Below are 22,575 nucleotides of genomic sequence, written 5' to 3'. Positions count from 1 at the left end.
AATAAAAAAAGAAATTATCCCCACTCTATTTGAAATTAAAAGCAAAACTTTCTCAGCTGCTGCAACAGCCAGTTCAAACCTAGAAATGTTATCAATAACTTGGGTCTGCTGTAAACTGCTCTGAATCAGAAATTCCAGCCTGAACAGCTTATTCCTGCTTCTTGTCTGTACAGCTCCCGAATTTCTGGAGCTGAGGGAGGGCATGAGTGAAGGGAGCAGTTACACCCATTCCTGCAGAAAGCCTGCCCCACAGAGCATTTCTCCATCTCTCCTTTAAAATCTCAAATTTGAAATATCAAGGATAGGATTTGGAATGCTACCAAGCCAAAATATCACACCATAATGGCAAAGGTAATGAAAAGTTAAAATGCTTTCAAAGGATACAACTGCACTTTTTCACAAGCAGACATTCTTACGTTAAAAGGTAAGTTGAAAACACTGCTAAACACTACCTGCAATAAGGAGTGACTCCATTCTTGGAGGTGGCTGTGGTGGTTTAAAAAGCTTATTGATGTCCTCTTCAGGAAGAGGGGGCTCTCCTCGGCTTTGACGCTGGATATTTTCTTGCTGACGTCTCTGTTGATACTGAAAATAAAACAACAGAATCAAAATGCAGCAGAACTTACAAAGCTGCAAAAAAATTTTCTTTTAAGATATTTTCAACGAACCAGTAAGTATGTTTTAAAAATTATATTATTCAATGCAATTCAGGTTACTACAAACAATGCTAATGCAATTCACAGTTTATCAATTCACTGGCAACAAGGCATTCCCCATCCCACACACTGGCACCTTAAATAAGTGAGAAAATGGAGAATCATGTAGTACTGAGGTTGTGGGGTTAGCTTTTAAAATTTTTCAGAGATAAATACTGTATCTGATGGAAAGAACAGACCATGGTTGATAAAGGCCTCCATGGCCCCACACAATACAGAACAGAAAGGTTGGAATAGGTAGGTATAAGAAGCCACTACCTCAGATAGTTACACAAACCAGAAATTCTCCATTTTATGCAAGTTAAAGGTCAAAACAATATTAATGTGAAAGGGGAAGAGAACTTGATTAAATAAGGTGCTTTAAGCCAAAAAATATTAAAACTAAACTGAGAACAAAGTGGTGGCTGAAACCAAGCACAATGGTTCAGTTCTCCATTAATATAGCAGAGTAGCAGCTTGTAGAAATTATTCTGCTATATATAAAAACATTTTTTTCAGTACTTCTCTTTGCCATATAGATTACTCAAACTTTATAAAAATTGAGACTAACGTTTCTGCAGCTATCAGATAAACATTTGTTCTTGTGAAGTTCATAAATTCAAACACTATGTGAGATTTCATACTGTATGTGGCAGTGAGGATTTAGTTATAAAGTTTGTCTTCAAAGTCCTCATACTCAACACCACAAAAAAGTCTTTAAAACAAGGAGGCAAAGAGTACAGAGTGTTTTCTCTCACTTACTTAAATGTATCTGTGATCCAATGAGTTTGAAAACAGCTCTTACTTGGTGGCATAATCAAATGAAGGAATTTTTTTCCAGTAGTAGTGACAAATACATGTTTTTGGACAATGTTAAAAATAAAATCTGAAATGCCCATATTTGTATGTGAATTGCATGTAGTTTCTTCTTTCTTTGCATTACCCCATTCACTTCTCAGCAGTCTGCCTATTATTCTTTATTGAAATGGCTTGCTCTTAATCACAATTGCTCCATTTCAGAAATGAAGTTACGACCACTAAGTATGCTGCAATGAGCCACTACTAAAGCAGCTATAGTTAGTAAAGAAATTGAGACACCATGGAACCTACTTTGCTCTGCTTTTCAAAATAAATAGACCCCCTTGTTATTAAGAAAAAGCTTTGAAGTAGATGCCATCTTTCTATTCCAACTAGGCAATAAAGGAAAACAAATTTTCTGAAGATAACATGAAGCTTCTATGTCCTTGGAAATAACATAGCCAGGACAGACCACCGATCATGTGCTGCTCCCCTAAAATATTCCCTGTTTACTTATGTAAAAAAGGCAATTTTGATTCTAAAAGTCAGTGATGAAGCCTTTCACATAAACAACAGATACTCTTTTTAATAATCACTTACTTTGTGTAGCAATACCTGCAACATTTTATCTTAAAAGTGATCTGGCCCATTTTCAGTTGGCCAATATTGAATCTTGTCATATCTCTGTCTGCTAGATTAAAGAGTTCCAATTTATTCTTCATGCAGGTATCTCTTGAGTAAGCACGTAATTTGATTAACTTATCACGTGATGTGAATGCTGTTCACCAAAATCTTCTCTCCAGGCTTTCAAATAATTCTCATAGTGCTTTTTTCCAATTTACCACCATTCTCCTACAGTCAGACACAGCATTGCTTTATCTGTGCAGCAAGAGCAAAGAAAGTAATACTGCCTCCAAATCACAGAATAGTTAAGGTTGGAAGGGACCTCTGGACGTCACCTTGGCCAACCCTTCTGCTCAAGCAGGATCACCTAGTGCTGCTCTCCACACTCAAGATTCTCTAATCAGACTGCTTTGGATTTTAAAGAGGCCCTTTGGCACCAGGAATTGAAAGTCAGCATCACCCAATCAGCATCACTATTTATTGATACAAAAATTACTAAAATGTCCTTTCCAACCAGAGAACAGTCCAACCTCTTCACAGTCCACTGGACTATGTTTCTTTATTTCTAGGTGCATGACTACATGTGATGGTACTAAGACACTGTTTGTTTTGGAACTAAACTTGCAGTTTCACCTCTTTCATTTACTGAATCTCTTATTCCTGTGTCCATGGTGCATTTATAAATTATTTTGGTTTACCATAAATCACTAATAAACATGTAAAATAGCAAAGAAAGCTAAATCCATACCATGTCACTAGAAGTGAATTTATTTGGTAATTGCCTATTGACTAACCTATTTTATAAATCTTCTCATATCAGGTTTGTGTGGCAAGATTTTGGTAGCAGGGGTGCTACAGGGATGGATTCTGTGAAAAGCTGACAGAAGCTGCCCCCATGGCCAACAGCAGCTGGGTCTGAGATGGACCCACCACTGGCTAAGGCCAAGCCTAACAGTGACAGCACCTCTGGGATAAAACATTTCGGAAGGGGAAAAGAAAGCCCTTAATGCCAGCCAAGAGAGAGGAATCAGAGTATGTGAGAGAAACAGCCCTGCAGACACCAAGGTCAGTGGGGAAGGAGACTCCCCTGCAGCCCACGGTGCAGAACATGGTGAGGCAGCTGTGCCCCTGCAGCCCACAAAGCAGGGGAGGAATGTGAGAGGACCTAGTCCTGAGGAGGAAGGAGCGGCAGAGATGTGTGATGAACTGACCACAGCGCCTATTCCCTGTCCCCCTGCACTGCTGAGGGGAGGAAGGAGAGAAAATTGGGACTGAAGTTGAGTCCAGAAAGTAGGGAGGGATGAGGGGAAGGTGCTTTAAGATTTGGGTTTATTTCTCATCACCCTACACTGATTTGATTGGTAATAAATTAAACTAACTCCCATACGTCAAGCCTGTTTTGCCTGAGATGGCAACTGGTGAGTGATCTCTCCCTGCCCTTAGATCAATCCATGAGACTTCTGTATTTTTTTCTCCCATGCCCAGCTGAGGAGAGGAGTGATAAACTGGTTTTCTGGGACATTTGGTACCCAGCCAGGGTCAATGCACCGCACTGCTTAACAGGTGTATTTTTGAAAGATCTTGCTTAGATCCCAATTCATCTGTCTTGGATAACACAACCCAAACCATATTTTGTGGGGAAAAAAAAGCTCTCATTCAGGTTTTTCCATGTTACCAACCTGGTGTTTCTGCTGCTGCTGCTTGCTTACATTCCTCAGGTAGGTATTGTATTTAACAATGTCTTGGCTCATCTCATCCACTCTGTCCATCAGCAGCTGCAGACTCTTCCCAAGGTGATTACTGAAATATGAGAAATATTCATGAAAGATTAAATTTACTACAAAAAAGAAAGATTTTAAATTAAAAATTCATTCTGTCTCTTGACCAGTATTTCTGCACTAACAGCACTATTTGCAAATTTTTAAGTTCCTAATTATCTTTGTTAAAATATTTATTTGATGATACTTTACATGGCATCTCCTCCTCTAGCATCTTTGTCTCACTGCAAATACCAAGTTTAAATGTTCTGGTCTTTCCAGGAACCTCCAAGTAATGGAAAAACAATACCTTGCATGAATTTACAGTTATTAGAGATGCAGGTCACACATCTAAAAGAAGAAGTCTGACGCTTTTGTGACATACAACCCAAGCAATGTTCCAGGAGATGTGTTCAAAGAGCTTGGTTTCAAATGACTACTTAAAAGTCACTACTTGAATTTGGTTTTTCACAAATTTTTAACTAACCCTCTGTTAAATATTATTCAGAATAAGAATAGTTAATTATTCTTCAGAACTCCATCTCATTAAGTAGTCTATCAAACCATGCCTGGAAGTTCAGCAGACATTGCTTGATCCTAGCTGTTGAGAGGGAGTTCTGCGCCCAGTCCAGCCAGCTCCACATTCCATACCATAGGCAACATGGAAGCAGCAGGCTGGGCGCATCCAGTTCCAGTTATGTGATCTACTGCCTTGGCCAGACAAATGCAGTCTGTTAAACAACTTTTATTGTTACCATTTTTAGCAATGGATTCAGTATTTTGCAGGAATGTTCAACTTAAGGTATACCTTCCAAGTCAAAGTTTTGGAAGTTTTTAGGTTGGTGCCCATGGAGACATCCTCCTAAATTGTGTTTACGGGGTAGAGCAATGAAAGAAGGACACTTTCTGCTCTCTATTGATCCCTTTGATCAGAAGCTAGTTTGTTGGCTCTGATCTAAGCCTTACCCAGTCCTGCTTGGCTGAAGACCAGCAACTCAAAAGCTAAACTCCATCCTTCTCTTCCTCAACTGAAATCCACTAATATTCATGAGAGGTTTTTTCCAATTAAAACTTCAGTGCACTTCCATGTCAGAATCACATCCTTCAATCACTGTTTCACCATGTTATCTGAGATTCTCTCTGTCTTTCACAATGCTTTCCTATAATCCTACAGCCTATGGACTGGAGAAACTAACTGGAAGACATAGGCATAAAGTAAAAAGAGAACCACACATGTAATACTGTGCACATCCCTCTGTAAGTGTAAATTACTCCCCAAATCCATAGAACTCATAGCTGGACACAGAAGCTGCACTCAGGAATACCTGCAGAGAACAGAGCCTGCAGACACCCTTATCTCTGAGTGCAAGGACAGCTGTTTCACTCACTGAGCTGCTCACTGAACAAAGGGCTGCATCAGGAACTTCAGACCACAATTTATTTACAAGCCAGAGTGTTAAATCTCACTTGCGTACAGAGGCAGATGGTGAGGAGGATTTCAGCTGCACAGCAGCAAGAAAGGCGCCACTATAATAATTATTTTTAAACTTCTTGGGGTTTTTTTTTGGTTGAATATTTCAAGCACATGATATTTAGAACTGTGGAATATTGCCATGGCCAGGGGCGTGCATGTTTCCAGTTTTTTATAGAGTTTATATTGTATGGAGCTAGTGTTAGAACTGGGTATCATCAGAAATGCCTGTGTAGGTACACACTAATAGCCTTGTAAGGTATGTGCACAACAGAAATTATTTTACAGATAGTGTCCAAGTGAAATATAGCTGGTTACAAAGAATGATTTTATGTGAATCTCTTTGGGACCAGCTTAGCACAGCAGAGTACAGAAACAGAGAGTTATTGTCAGAAGTTGCAGTAACACAGTGTTTGCTCTCATTACCAGGGCAACAAAAAACAGATAACTTAAACAGATGTGAACTGAGACATGAAGTGATAAGTATGCTGCAAATACAGGACCAGCTTTTTCCTCAGTTCTCATATAGCTGATACCCTTTTTTACGCCATCTCTTAAAAAAATAGAAAGACAAATAGGAAGCAGTTTGTAAAAACGTGTACGTACAATGTTTAAGAAAGTTTTATTCAGCTGATGTTTATTCTGGTAATATTTAGGAAGTTGGATCACATTGCTCCAGCCCGTAACACTCATCATACGCTTAATTAGCCCAAAGGATCCTTTAGACACCTCCTTACCTTGTGCATTCCCTACAGCAGATCTCAAAGATCATACTGCCAAGTACCTAAATGCATCAATACAACTTAAAAAAAAAAAATTAAAAATATATCTATTTTAAAAAGGGGTGCCAGTAAGAGCTGCTCATATCCTTATCCTCACTTCCCTACAAGGCTCTGTCATAGTCAAATGTAGACAATGTGGAGCTCAGCACTTGCATTGGCTGTTGTTCTGGGGGGATCAGTAATAAAGAAACTGCAATTTCAATGGCTGCATTTCAGTCAGCAGATTCAGCAAAAGAGTCAATTAAATTGAGTTTACATTTAAATTAGCGAGTAATGCAGACCAACAGGAACAGATCTATAAAGCAAAACAGCTGGTGCTGAGAAACCAATGTCCATGCTACATGTGTTTGGGGGGGTTCTTATCACTACTTCTGACATGGTCCGGTGATCTAAAAGTGGCTGAAGCACAGTAATTATCCTCCCAATGCCTCTTTACAGCTTAGCTTCATCTGAAACAAATCAGGTCTGAGATCACCCAGTGGTGATGATCTGAGAGCACTCTTGAATTGAACTAGAAGACAGCTCCACCTTAAGATAGCACCAGGAGACCACAACTCCTCTGGTATCAGTGAATCTTCTTGGAAGAAAACTATCAGCTGCAGAACTGCTTTCATACTAAGCATCACAAATAAATCAGAAAAATTACCTGCCATGTGGATTCTTACACATCTAATAAAGAATAATCTAATGTGAGAGCACTCCTTCACCAGAACTGTTACCAGGATCATGGACCTGGTAAGGAGTGACCCGTAGAACTTCCGGAAATTTATCATTTGAGACTTGTGTAGCTTAGATAGCATAATCAAAAATGCCCAAAAATGACAAACACATACAAACTGTCAAAGGGAAACTGTCAAAGCTTTTTTACATCATAAAACAGACTAGAAACTATAGTCTGGAAAGCAATTCCTTGTGCTGTGCAATTTTGCTGTAACAGCCTTACATTTGATGGGGTATAATTCTTTACCCACAAGGGCAGATATAAGATCAGGTCATTGACACATGGATTACTTCTGATTCCTTGTTTAACAACTATCAAATACAAGGGTCAATTAATTCTATGGGTGAGAAGTAGAAACCTGTGAGCAGAGTAGCTTAATCTGCAGATAACACTCACGGTCTTTCCTGTCTTGTTCCTCCTGCTGGCAAACCCTGCAGTTGGCAGTGATGCAGTCCAGCATCAACAAAAGGAGAAAGCAACAACTGAACATTTACTGAACTCACAGATCACTCACTACCCAAGGGCATCCTCTTAGGATACAGATCTGACTAAGAGACCTGAACGTGAGCCTTCATCTTTCCCAGGGAGTGCTCATACCACCAGACCCTCCCTTTGCAGATAGATTTTAAGGAGAGCAAAGGTGTAGTTCACTGCTGCCAGCAAAGGCAGTTTAAGAGGTTCCAGCATCAGCATCTTCTTGCCTCTCCCTCCTTGCCCAAAGGTTACAGCACTCTGAGCTATATGGAGTCAGCTGTTTGCGTGGGCACACTTCAAACCCTTTCAGTGAAATAGTCTACTGTAAATGCAAAAACACCCCCTGTTGAGGTTTCTTTCTTTTTTTTTTTTTTTTTCAGGGAGGCAGAGGGAAAGGCTGGAAGGGAAGAGTGGGAGTCTGATTTTTTCCATTAGACTATTCCACAAAAGCTAGTTGTACAGCCATATTCTGAAACAGATGAGGGAATTAAAATCTTTGAGGGTGGGAGGGATGTAGAGATGAAATAGGGGTAGTGGGGAGAAACGAGGCAAGCAGCTGGGACTGGAACCTCAAACTGGCTCCGCTTCTGTAGCATTCATAATGGGGAACTACACATGAAGCCCATATTTACTTCAGCATCTTTAATCAGAAAGGGACTCCAGACACACTTGCTAAAGGTCTGAAACATCCAAAATGAAGCTTCAAGTCAGACACCCAAGCTTCAAAGAGAAGCAGCAGTTCCTGTGGCTCCCAGTGCCCGTGCCCTGCTCATTGGCTTTGCCTGTCTCTAGGCACAGCTCCCGGGCCCCAGCTGGCACAGCCCATGAACCCGCGCTGGCCCGGGGGGCTGCATCTCTCTGTTCCCCTGAGATCCGAGTCACCATGCTGCACCCAGGCACTGAATTTTGGGCTATAACAATTCTGAAGCTGGAGATGTGCAAAAAAGACGGCCCCCTAAACTTGCCTACAATTACCATAATTGGACCCCCTCACTTATTTGTGTTTTGCTTGTACTATAGCTAAGGAAGATGACAACAAGAACAGCAAGAGGAAGGGTTAGAAAATCCTGTATCTGCTGCTCATTTTTTCCACTTTCCAACAGCTCCATTGAGGCCCCTCTCAGCGACTGCTTTTTGGGAAAGGTGCCATCCTGTACAGCATTTTTCCTCCTGGTGGGAACAGCGTTGGGTGGATTAGAGAAGTACTGCTGGGCAAAGCACATCTTTTTGATTAAAAATTTGTAAGGTACATTCCCACCACTTAGCAGAACTTCTTTACATCTCAGAATTTCAGCCTGAGTTCAACCTGTGCTGTTTAAGAGGATTTTGTTTGAATGAGATACGTAAGTCAAGAATCTTGAGTTCCATTCCATTTTCTATTCTGACTTTGATGTGTGCCTTTGGGCAATGCATTTACTCTCTCTGTGTCAGGTTCCCCCATCTGCAAATTAGAGATTTTCATAATCATCTTAATAATCCATTAAGCACATTGAGATTTTTGAATAAGCTGTGCAATGCATAAAGGTTAATATTGTTTTCAAAAGCCAAAGCAACCTTTCTTTTGTCACTTCTACAAAAATACTGCATCTGATGTTTGAAAAATATAACTGCCAAGTAGATGTTAGTGCAGTAAATGTTCAGCACATGTTTGCTTCGACTGACGCACACTATTAGAAAAATTGCTTGAGACAAATTGAGATATTATAGAACAACCCTATTATGAAGCTAGACCACAAAAAAGCTCTTTTTAATTTAAACTAGATCATCAATAGAACACGGAAGAGATGGATGAGAATGAGAAAGTTGGTTGTAATTATTTCTCTGAAGATCTGGAACATTATCTGACAGGATTTTAATTCTCGAGTCTCTATCAAAAGACTGGCAGCTCTCCAAGGTCTTCAAGACATTTTGGTCCTTAAGGGTAGCAGGATAACTGAGTAAAAGGCCTTTACTTGCTATTACTTGCTAGCCTTGTGCTAGTCTGCCTTCAACTTCTTTGCCTAGAGTACTCGAGTCAATTCACATTTCCCAAGAGAAACACAACTTTATGTCCAAAAAAGTAAATTACTATACACAATTATCACAAATGTACTTCAAATGCAGAAAGATAACTAAAGTGCAAGCAAAGTACCTCAAATAGGTAGAGCTTTAAATTCAGACAAGGTGGGTGGCTGAACATGTGAAAATCTTGATGAAGCAAACTCTCCAGAAGAGAAGAACTATGGGTAAATAATTTTATTGCCAAAACCATTGCTTCAGAGAGTATAAAAGTCCAGGGATGCTCCCAAAGAGCCAAGGAAGTCCCCCAAAAGCCCAAGAAACCTGAGACTCCAAAGAAGTAAAACAACAATGAAAACAAACAAAAAAAACCACTACCACCATCAAAAAAAACCAACAAACAACCAAAACGCCCCCCCAAACAAACAAAAAACCAAAACAAACCAAAAAATCCCCACAATCAAACATAACAAACTTAGAGAAAACCCAAAAAATGAGGCCAAAACCAAAAAGTAGCTTTGAAGTTACTGTCAACAACAGCAAAGTTAAGTGAGGAAGATGTGCACTAAAATTGAAAGTTGTTATCTGAAATGTTTTAGCCTAAACTGCTGAAAGACAAAATTAAGGAAACATGAAAATAAAAGTCCAGAATAGTGGGGGTTTGAACTCCCTACTTCAGGTAATATATGCTTTGACAGAGTAACCTTTGTAGCTGAATTCAAGTAAAAACTATCTAAGTATTTCAGCAGGCAGTACAAGTCACCTAACCTTGAATAAAAAAGCATTAAAATACTTTAATTTGCTAGCTGCTTTGCCAGTTATACCAATGTAAGATACCATTGAATGTAACATGCCTGCTAACTAAAAGCAGCTATCAAATATTAAAAAAAGGACAAATACAAAAACCTCCAAACAACCCACTGGAGTAATTTCCAAAACTTTCTCTCCTTCAAACCAAGCTAAGCACCTTAAGTTCCTCAAAGAGACCAGGTGAGCTTGAAAAATCTGCCAGGAAAGTCTGTCTTTAATTTTCGGCTGGTACTTCTCTTGTTCACCTCTCATTCCCTTTACCGATACAAGGACCAACACAAAAGCCTGTCTTGCACCAGACATTTAACACCAAAATGGAAAGTAATTTGGATAGATCACAAATCACAGGTTTACGTCTTATGTAGTAACTGCTCTGTGCCACTGTCCTGACTCAAATAAAATAAATAAGATAAAAATAAAATAAATAAGATAAAAATAATAACTGTACAAATTACTTTCCATTTCCAGAATTGTACTGTGTCACTAGCAGCAGCCCTTGCTAGGATCCAGGGTGCCGGGAAGTCCCAGCCCTTTATACAGGAGCAAATCCAAAGAAACAACCAAGGGCAATGCTGTCAGGTCACCTGGAAACCTTCTGTATTCTCAGCACGGTCCTCCATTTCACCATAAAGTGACAGAGCTCATGAGGAATCAAATCACTGCCATTTCCTACATCCAGTGCTCACCCTCTCCTCAAATGGGAAAAGCTTTGTGATCTTTGACCAAGGAAAGAAAAGGACTTACACAATGCTTGCAGAGTCAAGCAGACTGAATATCTCGGCAGGAATTCTTCACTTCATTAATTCCAATGTACCAAGTAACAACTTTACTACACAGAATTATTGACTAAGTATTACTTGTGGCATTTGTAAATTCACCAGCAGAGTTCAACCCTATACCTGTTCTCTCTTGATCAATTTCTCTAAAAGCTATCAGATCCCTCAGAAAATCCACATAAGCTCAAGTAGAGAAAGTGGAAAATTTCTGTCAACTTAGGCAACATAGGGACCACTAGAAATATAGATCCATTAGCTTCAGCCTTAAATGGCTGGGGAGGGAGGGGGAGCAGGAGAAAAAAGGAAAAAGAAAAGAGGCCACTAGGATCAGAATTTTGGCAGACCATACCTTGATGCCAAAGTAAAGTGTTTTACCCCAAAAGCCTACTAATGAATACAACCCATCTTCTACATGCAATAAGATACTGCATTATTTTGTGTATCTCATTATTTTCGTCAGATTAATAATAATCCAACTGTTTTGTGTTGCATAATATTTAAATACCACCAAATTTTTGATCATACTGCTAGAAGTCATGCCAACTTTGTTATCAAAAGTGTATTTTCAGGGCAAAGTGCTACAAGAAGAAAAAGTTATTCCTAGACAAAGTTATGAGAAGATCATTTTAGAAACTCTTAAAACAATTTCTGACATCATGAATGGTGGCTGTCATGACAATCAGTGGCATTTTTGCCAGTTTGTCAGACCCTTTATTATTTTACTTTCGAATTCATCCTGCTATCAAAGCAAAAGAAATGCAATTTCTTTTTTATTAAAATAATTTATGTAATTACTTAAGGAATATTTAACAAAACCAAATTATTTTTGCCTGAATTTTCCGAGTGCCCATATTTTCTTGAAGAAACACACTTCTGAAAAATTTATACATTTCAAGCACTGCAAGTATATGAGGATTACAGACTGAATTTAGTCCTTGAATCTAATGCTTCAGTTTTACCATGCGTTTTTTTCCTTCAGCAAAAGAACATGAAGGGTAAAGTGTTAACCCCGTTAAAAGTCAAGGCAAAGCTTCCATGGACTGTAATGAGACTGGGATTTCACCCAAGGTGTTAAACTGTGGTTTGGGAAAGCGAATAAAAGTACATCCATTATTGTAACAAGTACTTACCTGCTAGCCAGACTGAGCAACTCATGTCTATCGGCTACTGCAGATTTCTTTTCCAGTTCCCACAACATCACATTGATCAGGTATGAATTCTTAATTACAATAGGCACTTCTTCAAACATGTTTTCATACGCAATATTTGCTTTTTTCAAGCTGTGAAAAAAGTTATGGAATATTTACTAATATAAACAGTAACTCTCTTATTCTCTTCGTTGAATTGTTGCTCCAACAATCAACAATTTTGTAAAAAGTCTTGATTTTCATAGTTTCACAATTAAACAAGAGTCGAGTTTTGTTAAGAAAGCATTTGCATGGCAAAACCTCACGTTTAACAGATTAGGAAAAGCTCTAGGAAAAACTTTCAGAAGACAAGCAGCTGCCTTGCTTGCTAATAGATTACCTACATGAAAAAGCCTCCAGCAAGAGACTGTACTGACAGGATTAACTCTGCCCCTTCCAAAATATTTTACTGATTTCCCTGCCATCAGCGTTTCTTAAACAGAACTGAACAGTTAGTTAACACATGATGCTATAACACCTTTAAAATAGTAACTACTACAATGAAAAACAATTTTCCCAATAGCTGAATAATTAAAATTTTTACTAACCAAAAAATAAGATTCACAAAATAGTGTATGTTTTAGAATAATTAAATTCTATGGTGAATATCAAAACAAAAATTTTCATGGTGTATTTTGTTACAATATTCACATAAAAATCTATTGCTATGGCTTTATAATAAAGTAAATAAAGTAGACAGTAATACCCTTCATAAAATCTGGAAATAAATGCATGATCTAGAAGTTTCTAAGGAAATAGGGCTTTAACTTCTTTATATTCATACTGGATTTTGGAACAAAAACTTTTGCTTTTTGCCTCCCCCCAACCCTTCCCCCCCCCCTTTTTTTTAAATGATCACAGATTTGTTTGTTCATCATTAGAGTTTTAGACATCAAGCAATGGAACGATTACATTTTTCCTCAACAAAGTGATTTTAACAAGGGCTTGCGCTTTTGCTGTTGAACACCAAGCAGCTGGAGGCAAAGGATGCCAACTAAGGCCTGCACTTGTATCAAGCAGCTAATCTTTTGAAACAGAGTAATTAACTATCCCATTTTAATCCAGAAGGTTGTGGCCACAAGGGGGAGTTAATTTGGAACAAATACACAGGGACAGCAATTCCAAAATAGCTGTTCTATTTTCATTCTGGAAAAAAAAAAAAGAGCTTTAAGACAGACCAACTATTTCCCTTCCTACATTTCTTTTTTCTACTTTTGGCTCTGTTCCAACATACAGCTATACACCCTATGGTCTTTAGAGCACATTCACTCACTAGCCCCAAACCCAGTTGAGGTTCCACCACTTACAGAGATGCCCAGACAGCCTTTCAAGCCTTCTCAGCGCACTGTGCCACTGCATGCCTATCAATGCCCACTTAGGCCCATTTTCCCCAGCACACACTACTCATTACATGAGATTTTAAAATACAGTGTTCCATAATCCCGGGTACCATTCTGCATCCCAAATAATTTAGCAAACCCTATGAGAAAACATTCTTTGAAGTTACTTACGCTTCTGGAGAGAAGTCTTTTTCTTTGCAAACTTCCATCAGTTTGGGAGTCAGCCTATATGCCTTCAGTGACAAAGACCCTTGGGCAGTCTTAATTGGATCTATTATTAAAAATGGAAGGAAGCCTATTATTACCAAACCCAGAGTGCCGTTTTCATTTTAAATATCTGAATGACATAAACAGAAGGAAAATTACTAATAAGTCCTAGTGGAAAAAAAAATTAAGGCAACAAACACAGAAAAGATACTACAGCAGAGGTAGTCCTATTGTACTGCAATGTAAAATACAACAATATACAGTGAAGCCAATTACTAAACTTAACTTAGAGAACTTGAGGGGAATCTAGACCCATTCTACTCGTATTATTTCCCCATTAAAGGTCCAATTCACATTTTCTTTTTTCATATGAATTATCCACAGAACTTATGTAAGAGTGACCTCATTTCAAAAAAAGAGTCTCCCTTCCAGTCATTCTGCCGTAAATTAAAATATTAATTAAACATAATTTTACACCAAAAAAAGAGTAATTTTAGAGTAGCAATAAGCTAATTCCGATCAAGTTGCCATGCTGCTTTGTGCATGACGATGTAACTGGTGTATACAAAGATTCATTTTGCCTTGACATACTCTGCTGAATTTAGGGGGAAATTTTCTAAACAAACTGTTACATTCCTTGGACAAAGAAGCTTAACACTTGCAGCATGATAACGGCTGAAGCATGCCAACACGAGAATAAAAGCTGTGTTAACATTCATGTTGTCTGAAACTTAACACAGTAAAACTTTTAGCAATCGGTGATAAAATGAAAACCAAAATAGACTGAAACAAGTGGAAAATTCATCAAGGTCTGATGATGCAATGTTTCCAGCCAATATAAGTATACTTTAACAACTTGTTCTTTACTGTAATCCAATTGTTAACATACTGAAACAATTTTGGGGCAGCTCATAAGATTGATCGTATTCATTAGTATTTTTTCTGACAGATACTCAGGACGTTACATTTACTTCTCAGCTGGAAACTATATGCAAGTCTGCCAGATATGGCAAACTGTGAGTGTTTGGGGAGGGGGAGGCTATAAAGCTGTTAAATTGCCTACGGTTCTGATACAGCACAGAACATCTGGTCTGGAGAGCTTGAGGAAACACCATTAAATAGGCAGAAAAGAAAAAAATCTTTGTGCTAAGAAACAGTCCAGGTTTTGTATGCTTCTGTCAGAGGTATAAAAAAACTTGGCAACTCGTGTGATGATTGGTCAGTCACGTACAGAGCCAGACACGCTAGCAAGCGGGGTTTGTTAGACATCTGGTCGGGTTCCACCAGCCCCTTCCACGAGGGAGGGGAGATGAAGGAATAAAAATGAAGCAGCTACTCCAGCATTCCAAAACGTACACATCAGGGCTCTGATAGCAAGAAAAATAAACAGAAAGAAGGAAACCCTGTCTAGACTTAGCTGCTGCTGAGGCTGCCGTAGACACAGGGTTGGTATTTACTCGAAAAGGCCTGCCAGGCTACTCTTACAGGCAAAAGACAGAATACAAAAATAGTAGTAATAATATTAAGAGGGGAAAAGAGTAATAAAGGAAACCTCATACTAACCGTAAATGAGAACTACAGACTCTTCAATTGCATGCTGGTAACTGAACTGGGAGTCCAGGAGGGCACGAGTGACAAAAGAGCCATAGTATGTGGACTGGTACCAGCCAACGTGAAGATGATCAATGTTTACGTGGCGAAGGCTTCGCATCATTTCCATCTGGTACTGAACTAGATTAAATAAAAAGTATGTTTAAAAAGTAAACTTACACAAACTTTTCTATTTAAAGAGAAAGCTTGATATTAAATGAATAAATTGTATTTTATTTTCATTTTTGCAACTGCCTAGAAATTTATTTACTCACTGGACTGTCTTCATTAAAATCCAGAGTTTCCTCAGAGAATGAGAGTAAGACCAGCCTGAGTAAGCAGACTTTTTTCAGCTGCAGTTAATTGCTAAAGTGATCAACAAACTGTTACACATCATTTACAGCGTGCATTACCTTCCTCATTAATTAAAAAAAAAATCTGATACTGAGTTTCATTAAGCAGTTACATTTTACCATTTAGTAACAAAGACTTATTGTGATTTAAGTTGCAATGCTGTCTGGAATTAGGTAACTTTTGGAATCAAAAGGAGAATTATTTAATGAGTATATGCAATAGATTATAAACTCTTGTCTTTTTCACAACATAAAACTACATTTTCAGTATTAGAGTTTGGGGAACCAGCTGTAGCTGTTAAATAGTTTTGATTGCATTTTTTTTTCCAATTTTCAACGCTGTTTCTTCTTTTTAGGCATATATAAATGCAAAGGATGCATGCATGTATGTATTATTGTATATAATACACATATATCTATACACCGCAAGTCACCTTAAACAAGCAGAGAACATTTTTTGGTAAGGTTTTTTACACCAACAGCTGCAATGTTTCATTGTACCTACACATAAATTCTATTTCTATTAAATGCTTCATTCAAACAGATCACCTTCATGAAGCACAGTTCTATTCAGGAATATTTCACATAATCCCATCAAACAGAACAACACACCTTATCACTTATCAGACCATTTAAACAGACAGACACTGTGCCTTTTGGTTAAATTTAAAGAAAGAGAATTCAGTGTGATTATCAGATGAACCAACACTCGGAGCCAACTGACAGGAAATCAAATGCAATAACACTACACAATCCTTAAGTTTTGTCTGCAGCTGCAAAAATTAGAAAGATAACTAACACACACACACACACACACACACACACACAATGCATTCATTTTTGGTTTATTTTTTCAAGGCTTCTCCTTGTACAGATGAAAATATGATACTCATTATAAAAGAAAGCAACACAAATTAATTAGACGCAGAATGTGGTACATTTTCAGACCCCACTTCATATCCTTGCAAAAGGGGAAAAAAAATCCAAACATACTGTTTAAAGATATGAGGAGACATTCTTCAAGACTGGACAAATGTTTTTCCAACTTATCACTCACCCTTGCAGCACAAACTACATTCTGCAGTCTTGTGGCCCTTCTCATTAAATTGCCATATCTGACTGTATTTTTGAATACAGAATACAGAATATTTCTGTAAGTATACATGTATACATGTATACTTACAGAAACCCTTGCAGACTTCTTCTATCAGTATATGCTGGTGATTGCATTCTATTTCATAGCATCTTAACAGAAATTACTTAAAATTTGTGTTTTATCCAGGGCACCATGATAATACAGCATCCCAAAACTAATACAGCAAAACCACCCAGGCTTCATTCTGAAATCCTCTAACACTCAACCAGTAAAGGAGAGGGCCGCACCATGTGCCTGTCTCTATACCAAGGCAAATCTGGAGATGCCTCTACACTCTTCAGGGCAGAAGAGTGCACAGTTGATCCAACAGCTATTTCCAAGTCAGAATGAAAACCTTCCCCCTTGCCAGACCAAAGCAAGCTCATTGTACTACTTCCAGAAACAGAGGCCAGGCTGAAGCTCCTTACCCAGAGCCCAATGCTTCAGCATTGAGTGTTTGTCTCAAAAGCCAAGCTAAGATCTAGTTTGTTGAAGAAGCTCAGTCATTTAACTTAAAAGGTTTTGGTGGATTTTTCTGGAGGTGAAGATGGTAAATTTCTAAATTTTGTAATTAAAACAAGAACACAGTCCTCCTCCTGAACAAACTAGAAGACTCCTGCTGTAACCATGATTTTGAACTGAAGAAAGTGTACGGTCCAGTTATTAAATGTAGCTAGAATAAACTCTTTTGGTTAAAAAATGCTTTTCAAAGGTGTATCTGTGTGGAAAGCAAGTATGACCTGTTTTCACATTACTTGCTACAACATGCTAAAAAATGAAATTATAGTTAGATCCTTTGTAGCCAGATGAAGTCATGAAGAGGAAAAACTAGAAAGGATTTTCAAAAGCAGCTGAAATGGACAAAGGATTTTGTGATAATTAAATGAAATTAAATGAAATGTTGCCTTTTAGATAGCTGAGCTAGACTGCTCCTTGCAGTGGCAATTCTCCTGTAATGGTGGACACTGTCAAAGTAGAGGTGGTCATGTAATGATGGGGAAAAAATACTTAGACATAGATTCCTATGAAATCATGTGGCTGATACATCCAGACAATTTCCCCCTTGAGAAGTGTAATAATCAAGAGCAGGAAAACATCCAGATCTTTTGCAAACTTGAATGCAGGCATATCATGCTCTTAAAAGTGTTCATCTGAGAGCTAACTTGTAACAAAAGTTCCAGGACAAGTTCTTTTCTTAAACACAGTACACCCAGCAACATGTAACTAAACACGATGTAAGAGATACTGTCCAGAAGAAAAAGGACTCACTGAAAACCATCCAGATTTCATGTCAGCAATTCCTCCCCTCATGACTGTTAGCAGTTAGATGATAATGAAGGCAATAGTGGAAAAAATGTCAAAGAACCAATAAAGCATCAATAGCTAACATCTTTGCCTTGGGAAAACAACTGCAGAAATTAAAACATGATGCAGTCCCCACCAGGGAGAAATGGAAACTCTTTTAACCAAACATATATATTTTATAACATGTATTAGTAGCTAGATAGCTCCTACAAGCTGCCAACTTGCACAAATGGGTAACAGCCCCCAAGTTGCTTTTGTTGATACTATTACCACTGTTTCTTTACATCGTTTCCCCAATCTACAGAATATCCTCTTTTTACCTAGCACAGACTGGGCAAGAGCTTTCTCCTTGTATTTAGTACTCAGTCTCCTAGCATTTGGGACAGTTGTGCACTTTTTCTAATGAATTCACTGTTCCGTGTCACAGTCCTATCCAAGCCACTCTGCAAAGTTGACACTAAAAGAGCCACTAAGTCTGAGAGTGCCCAGAACTGAGGCGAGCAAAGAAAAGGGCAGGGAAACAGCCAGACCAGGATGCTTCCTCCTTCTCCCTCACATTTAACACAGTGTACCTACATTTTAAAACAAATTATTTGTTATGGGGTGTCCTTATGATGAGGAAAGCCTACAGCCGTGTTTGCACCTCTCAGTGGTGCTGCTTGCATTGAGAACGTGCAACCTCTGTCTCCTGAGCCATCACCCCTCTCCTGAGCGCCTTTCTGAGGTAGATTTTTATAAACAAAAGATTCCCTCTTCTTCTATTATTAAAAAACCCTCTCCTTCCTCTAAAATGGTGATTTTTTTGTTAGTTTGCAAAGAAATGGGGGGAGATTAAGGAAGCTAGAAAGCGTTACCATAATTTGTCTGAAGCAAATAAAGTGCAAAACTATAGGAGTGTTTGGTTTGAAAATTATTGACTTGTGTGAATTTGTATTACCAAAATGCCTGGACTGAAAAATCTTGACAGTAAACCTTATTACAGTAGTTTGGTGGGTATTTTTTCCCCTAAACCCAATTTAATAAATCTTGTAAAAGATTAAAGAAAAACTAGAATAACATGAAGACATTTTCCCTTCCTAGAAAGTACTGCCAAAATTAGAAACTTTATCTGGGGTTTAACATATAGGAGATATACACCCTGCCTTACAAAAAAAAACAAAAAACAAAAACCAAAAAAACCACAAAAGAAAAAACATATAATATATAATATATAATATATCAGATACAAGGCCAAGAAGTTAACCCTGGGGCAATTCAGCCATGTTTTCTATACCTGAAAATATCCTTGGTCAATAATTTCACTATTTGAAAACCTAATTCCAGAATAGGACAAATCAGCTGAGGCACTGAAGAAAGGTCCATCATTATTCTAAAATGCAAACAAACCTAAGACCCTAGAGCTCAAAAACAACTGGCAAATGATACACGTTTATCTATTACTAAATTGTTTCTTTACCAACAAAAATTCATTAGAATTCACCTCTCACGGGGTCACATATGCATGTGCACATTGCTGAAATTTAGTCCTTGAATAGTTATCGTTACCATCAGAGGAGATGCATTTCAGCCTGGCCACATTCAGACCATCAGTAAATACTGTGATGTGAAACCCTCATCAGTGGTGGCCTGGAGACAATATATTTGATGACACCTCATCTGCTCAAAGCCTTAATTTCCAAAAGATAATTTAAGTTGATACACCTTAAGAAATGTGATTTTAACAGTAGCAATCCACATGCCTCCTAAAAGGCCAAGCCCTACTGAAGCAGAAGAACTTTGTCCCAGGGTTAGGTGCCATAGACTGACTGGTTTTATGCTGCTCCTCACCCAGCTTGCTGCAGTGGACCCTGTGCAGAGGAGGGAACAACCAACTCTATGCTACAAACCACTAACACCTGCGTAGCCTTCGGTCTGCCCTTCACAACTAAGTGCTTGTCTCGACTCATGGCTCCCAAATTTGTTCTTTAACTGTGCTCTAATGCAGAAATGACGTGTGCCTTCAGGAGGGCAGGTCACTAGTTCAAGAACAAAGTGGACCTTTACTGCTCCCTCACCTTCTACAGCCTCCTCAAAAAGACTCTCTGGAGGAGAATGAATCTGAGGATGAATATTATTTCCTTGAAGAATGCTGAGTACCCAGAAAACATATGAAATAAAACTCCCTAAAATTTACTCAAGACTAGGCATACTGTCCAAGGGAGACAGAAGTCCCTCAGAGACAGCATCCAGTTTCTGTGCTAACACTTCTCTGAATTTAACTGGCAACATGAACATGGCAAATTTTGGTTAATCTGGTCAAAATATACTGAAAAATAGCCACAATATTCCTTTTATAGCACCGCTGCTAATGTGGACAGTATTTTTGATGCAATAATTTGTCTGTTTTGAAGTGCTACCATGTGGTAGCATGCATACTGAACAAGTGCTATACACTTCGCAGCAGAAAAAATTTGGGTTTTTCTATACATATTAACTTTGCCAAACCACATGTATGCTTCAGACAGTATCTTCAATGACTAAACCAAGTTAGCAGATGCTAGTTCAAGGAACCAGCGTATGCATTTGAAAAGAAGGAAAATTGATTTATTTAATTTAATTTGGCACAGAGAATTATGGAGACAACAGATTAATTCGTTTCCCTCCACACACACAATCTCAATTAATTGTCTGAAAAACTATGAATCACAATAACTGCATCTATTGATAACAATTCCAATTGTGAAGATACAAATACAAGGAATACCACAACCAACTTGTTCTGGTTAAAAAATACGAATAAAAAGAATGAGCAAAGAGAAACAAGAATTCAGAATTAATTCCAGCAAAGGCATTGTTTTATCTGAAAAAGCCTTTAGACACTGTTGAAATACATTTCTCTAAAGTTTGCACCACATATGCATACAAATATTTACAGATTTTTATCTATGTCCAACCACCTCACACATACACACTTCTCCCAAGACAAATGCACAAGCTCAGTAACTCAACAATTCTTATATTCACAGAGAAAAAAAAAAAAAATTAAAAGTAAATATTGCCTTCCTCAATAATATTAATTTCCTCCTCTGAAATATCAAGTCAGGGCAACAAAACAGTGCTCTATTTTATGCACTTTTGCTATACTGGGCTGAAAGCACCTGATCTCCTCTAAACTTGGAAGCTAAGCAGACCAGGGTCTGTAGGTAGCTGGATGGGGAAAAAAAATCACCTGAAAATAGGCAAAAGTCCAAGAGTCGTAGTCATAAGAGCACAAAACTGAAAGCAAGTCAAAGGACTTAATTCAACCCCATTTTAATTGCTAAACTGAAGGATAAAAAAAAGGCAGAACATATCTGGCCAAATTATTTTAAGGAATTTTGTGTTCTAATGCGTTAGCAACTGTGGTGGAAAAACTGAACATTCACAGATCTGTGGTTTTGGTATAGGCTATGAGATAAATTCACTACAAACCTTTAGGAACCCCCTCCATCCATGCCACCAACACTATTGCTCTAGTAAGAGCAAGGCCAGCCTTTTCTGAGTGAATGCTTTTTACAGCAACTGAGGCTTTGCTAGTGCCTTAATGTTTTTCTAAAACAAAAAGATCCTTCATTTTATGAGAGAGAAACAGAAGAGGAAAAACTCTTAAGTAACGATTCATTATGTATGCTCAGTAAACTCATTCATTTTTAACCTTGACCACAATTCAATATTAGTTTTACGACAGCACTGGGTGATATTAATTATGCTCTACAGAAGAAAGTACAGGACATCCAGAGGAGATACCACAATCAGTAGGTGAACAGTGAAAAGTAACAGAACATAATAAAATAAAAAACAACTTTTGGAGTGCTTCTATCTGGAGATACTTACCCAAGTGTGAGCATTTATCTCCAGACTGTTATTTATTATCAGTTTAGCCAGCAGTTGCCAGAGCACAGTCCCCACCAGAGCTGATGACCATGGTCCTATTATTAGGGACAGAGATGACTTTCCTGGGGTACAGAACACCCCACCAAGGCCAGCAGTGACTGCCCATGACCACCTTGCCACTTTACAGAGGTGCCTCCAAGCCATGGGCAAACACAAGGACACAGCTCCTGACAAAGCAGGACAAGGTAGGAAAGGGCAGCTCTGTCACTGGTGGGAAGAAAGGAGGATGAGAACAAGTTTTGAGAGCAAATGAGTAAAACAAGGGAATGGGGAGCACAGGGATGTGCGTGACAGGACAACGGGAAAGTAGCAAATGGAGGCACGCCACTTCCTGCACATGTGCTGGCACTCACCCAGGGTTTTCTGACAGCAAGCTTGGGGCTCTGGTCTAAGCACACAACCACTGAATTAGGAGGCAATCAAACCCATCAACCTATTACAGCATTTTATTAACACATGAGCAAACACTCAGATAAACCCTTGGACAAGCTAAATCTCACCGACCACACAATTCTCTACACAACTCAAGATAATGGAAACTTGTTCTGTTTTTAAATAAATACATCCAAGCCTCAAGACAACTCTAAATAAGATGGTCAAGACTGTCAAGGTAACCTGCAAAATTGTCTTCTAATGTATG

General features: G+C 38.4%; 1 protein-coding gene across 1 annotated transcript in view; it reads right to left on the bottom strand.

Moving 5' to 3' along the window:
* EIF3H (eukaryotic translation initiation factor 3 subunit H) overlaps positions 1-22,575 on the bottom strand; it is a 73,199-nt gene that overhangs the window by 1,839 nt on the left and 48,785 nt on the right. Inside the window, exons 3-7 of the mRNA XM_017746055.1 lie at positions 15,204-15,371; positions 13,605-13,704; positions 12,037-12,186; positions 3,797-3,917; positions 453-585 (exon numbers count right to left, since the gene is read on the bottom strand). Coding sequence (XP_017601544.1) covers positions 453-585; positions 3,797-3,917; positions 12,037-12,186; positions 13,605-13,704; positions 15,204-15,371 — 672 coding nt within the window. The remainder of the gene's footprint in view (positions 1-452; positions 586-3,796; positions 3,918-12,036; positions 12,187-13,604; positions 13,705-15,203; positions 15,372-22,575) is intronic.

This window comes from Corvus brachyrhynchos, unplaced genomic scaffold (assembly GCF_000691975.1).
Source record: "Corvus brachyrhynchos isolate BGI_N302 unplaced genomic scaffold, ASM69197v1 scaffold28, whole genome shotgun sequence".
NCBI lineage: Eukaryota > Metazoa > Chordata > Aves > Passeriformes > Corvidae > Corvus > Corvus brachyrhynchos.
The sequence above is the reverse complement of the archived record's forward strand: the minus strand, read 5'-3'. Positions and strand labels throughout refer to the sequence as shown.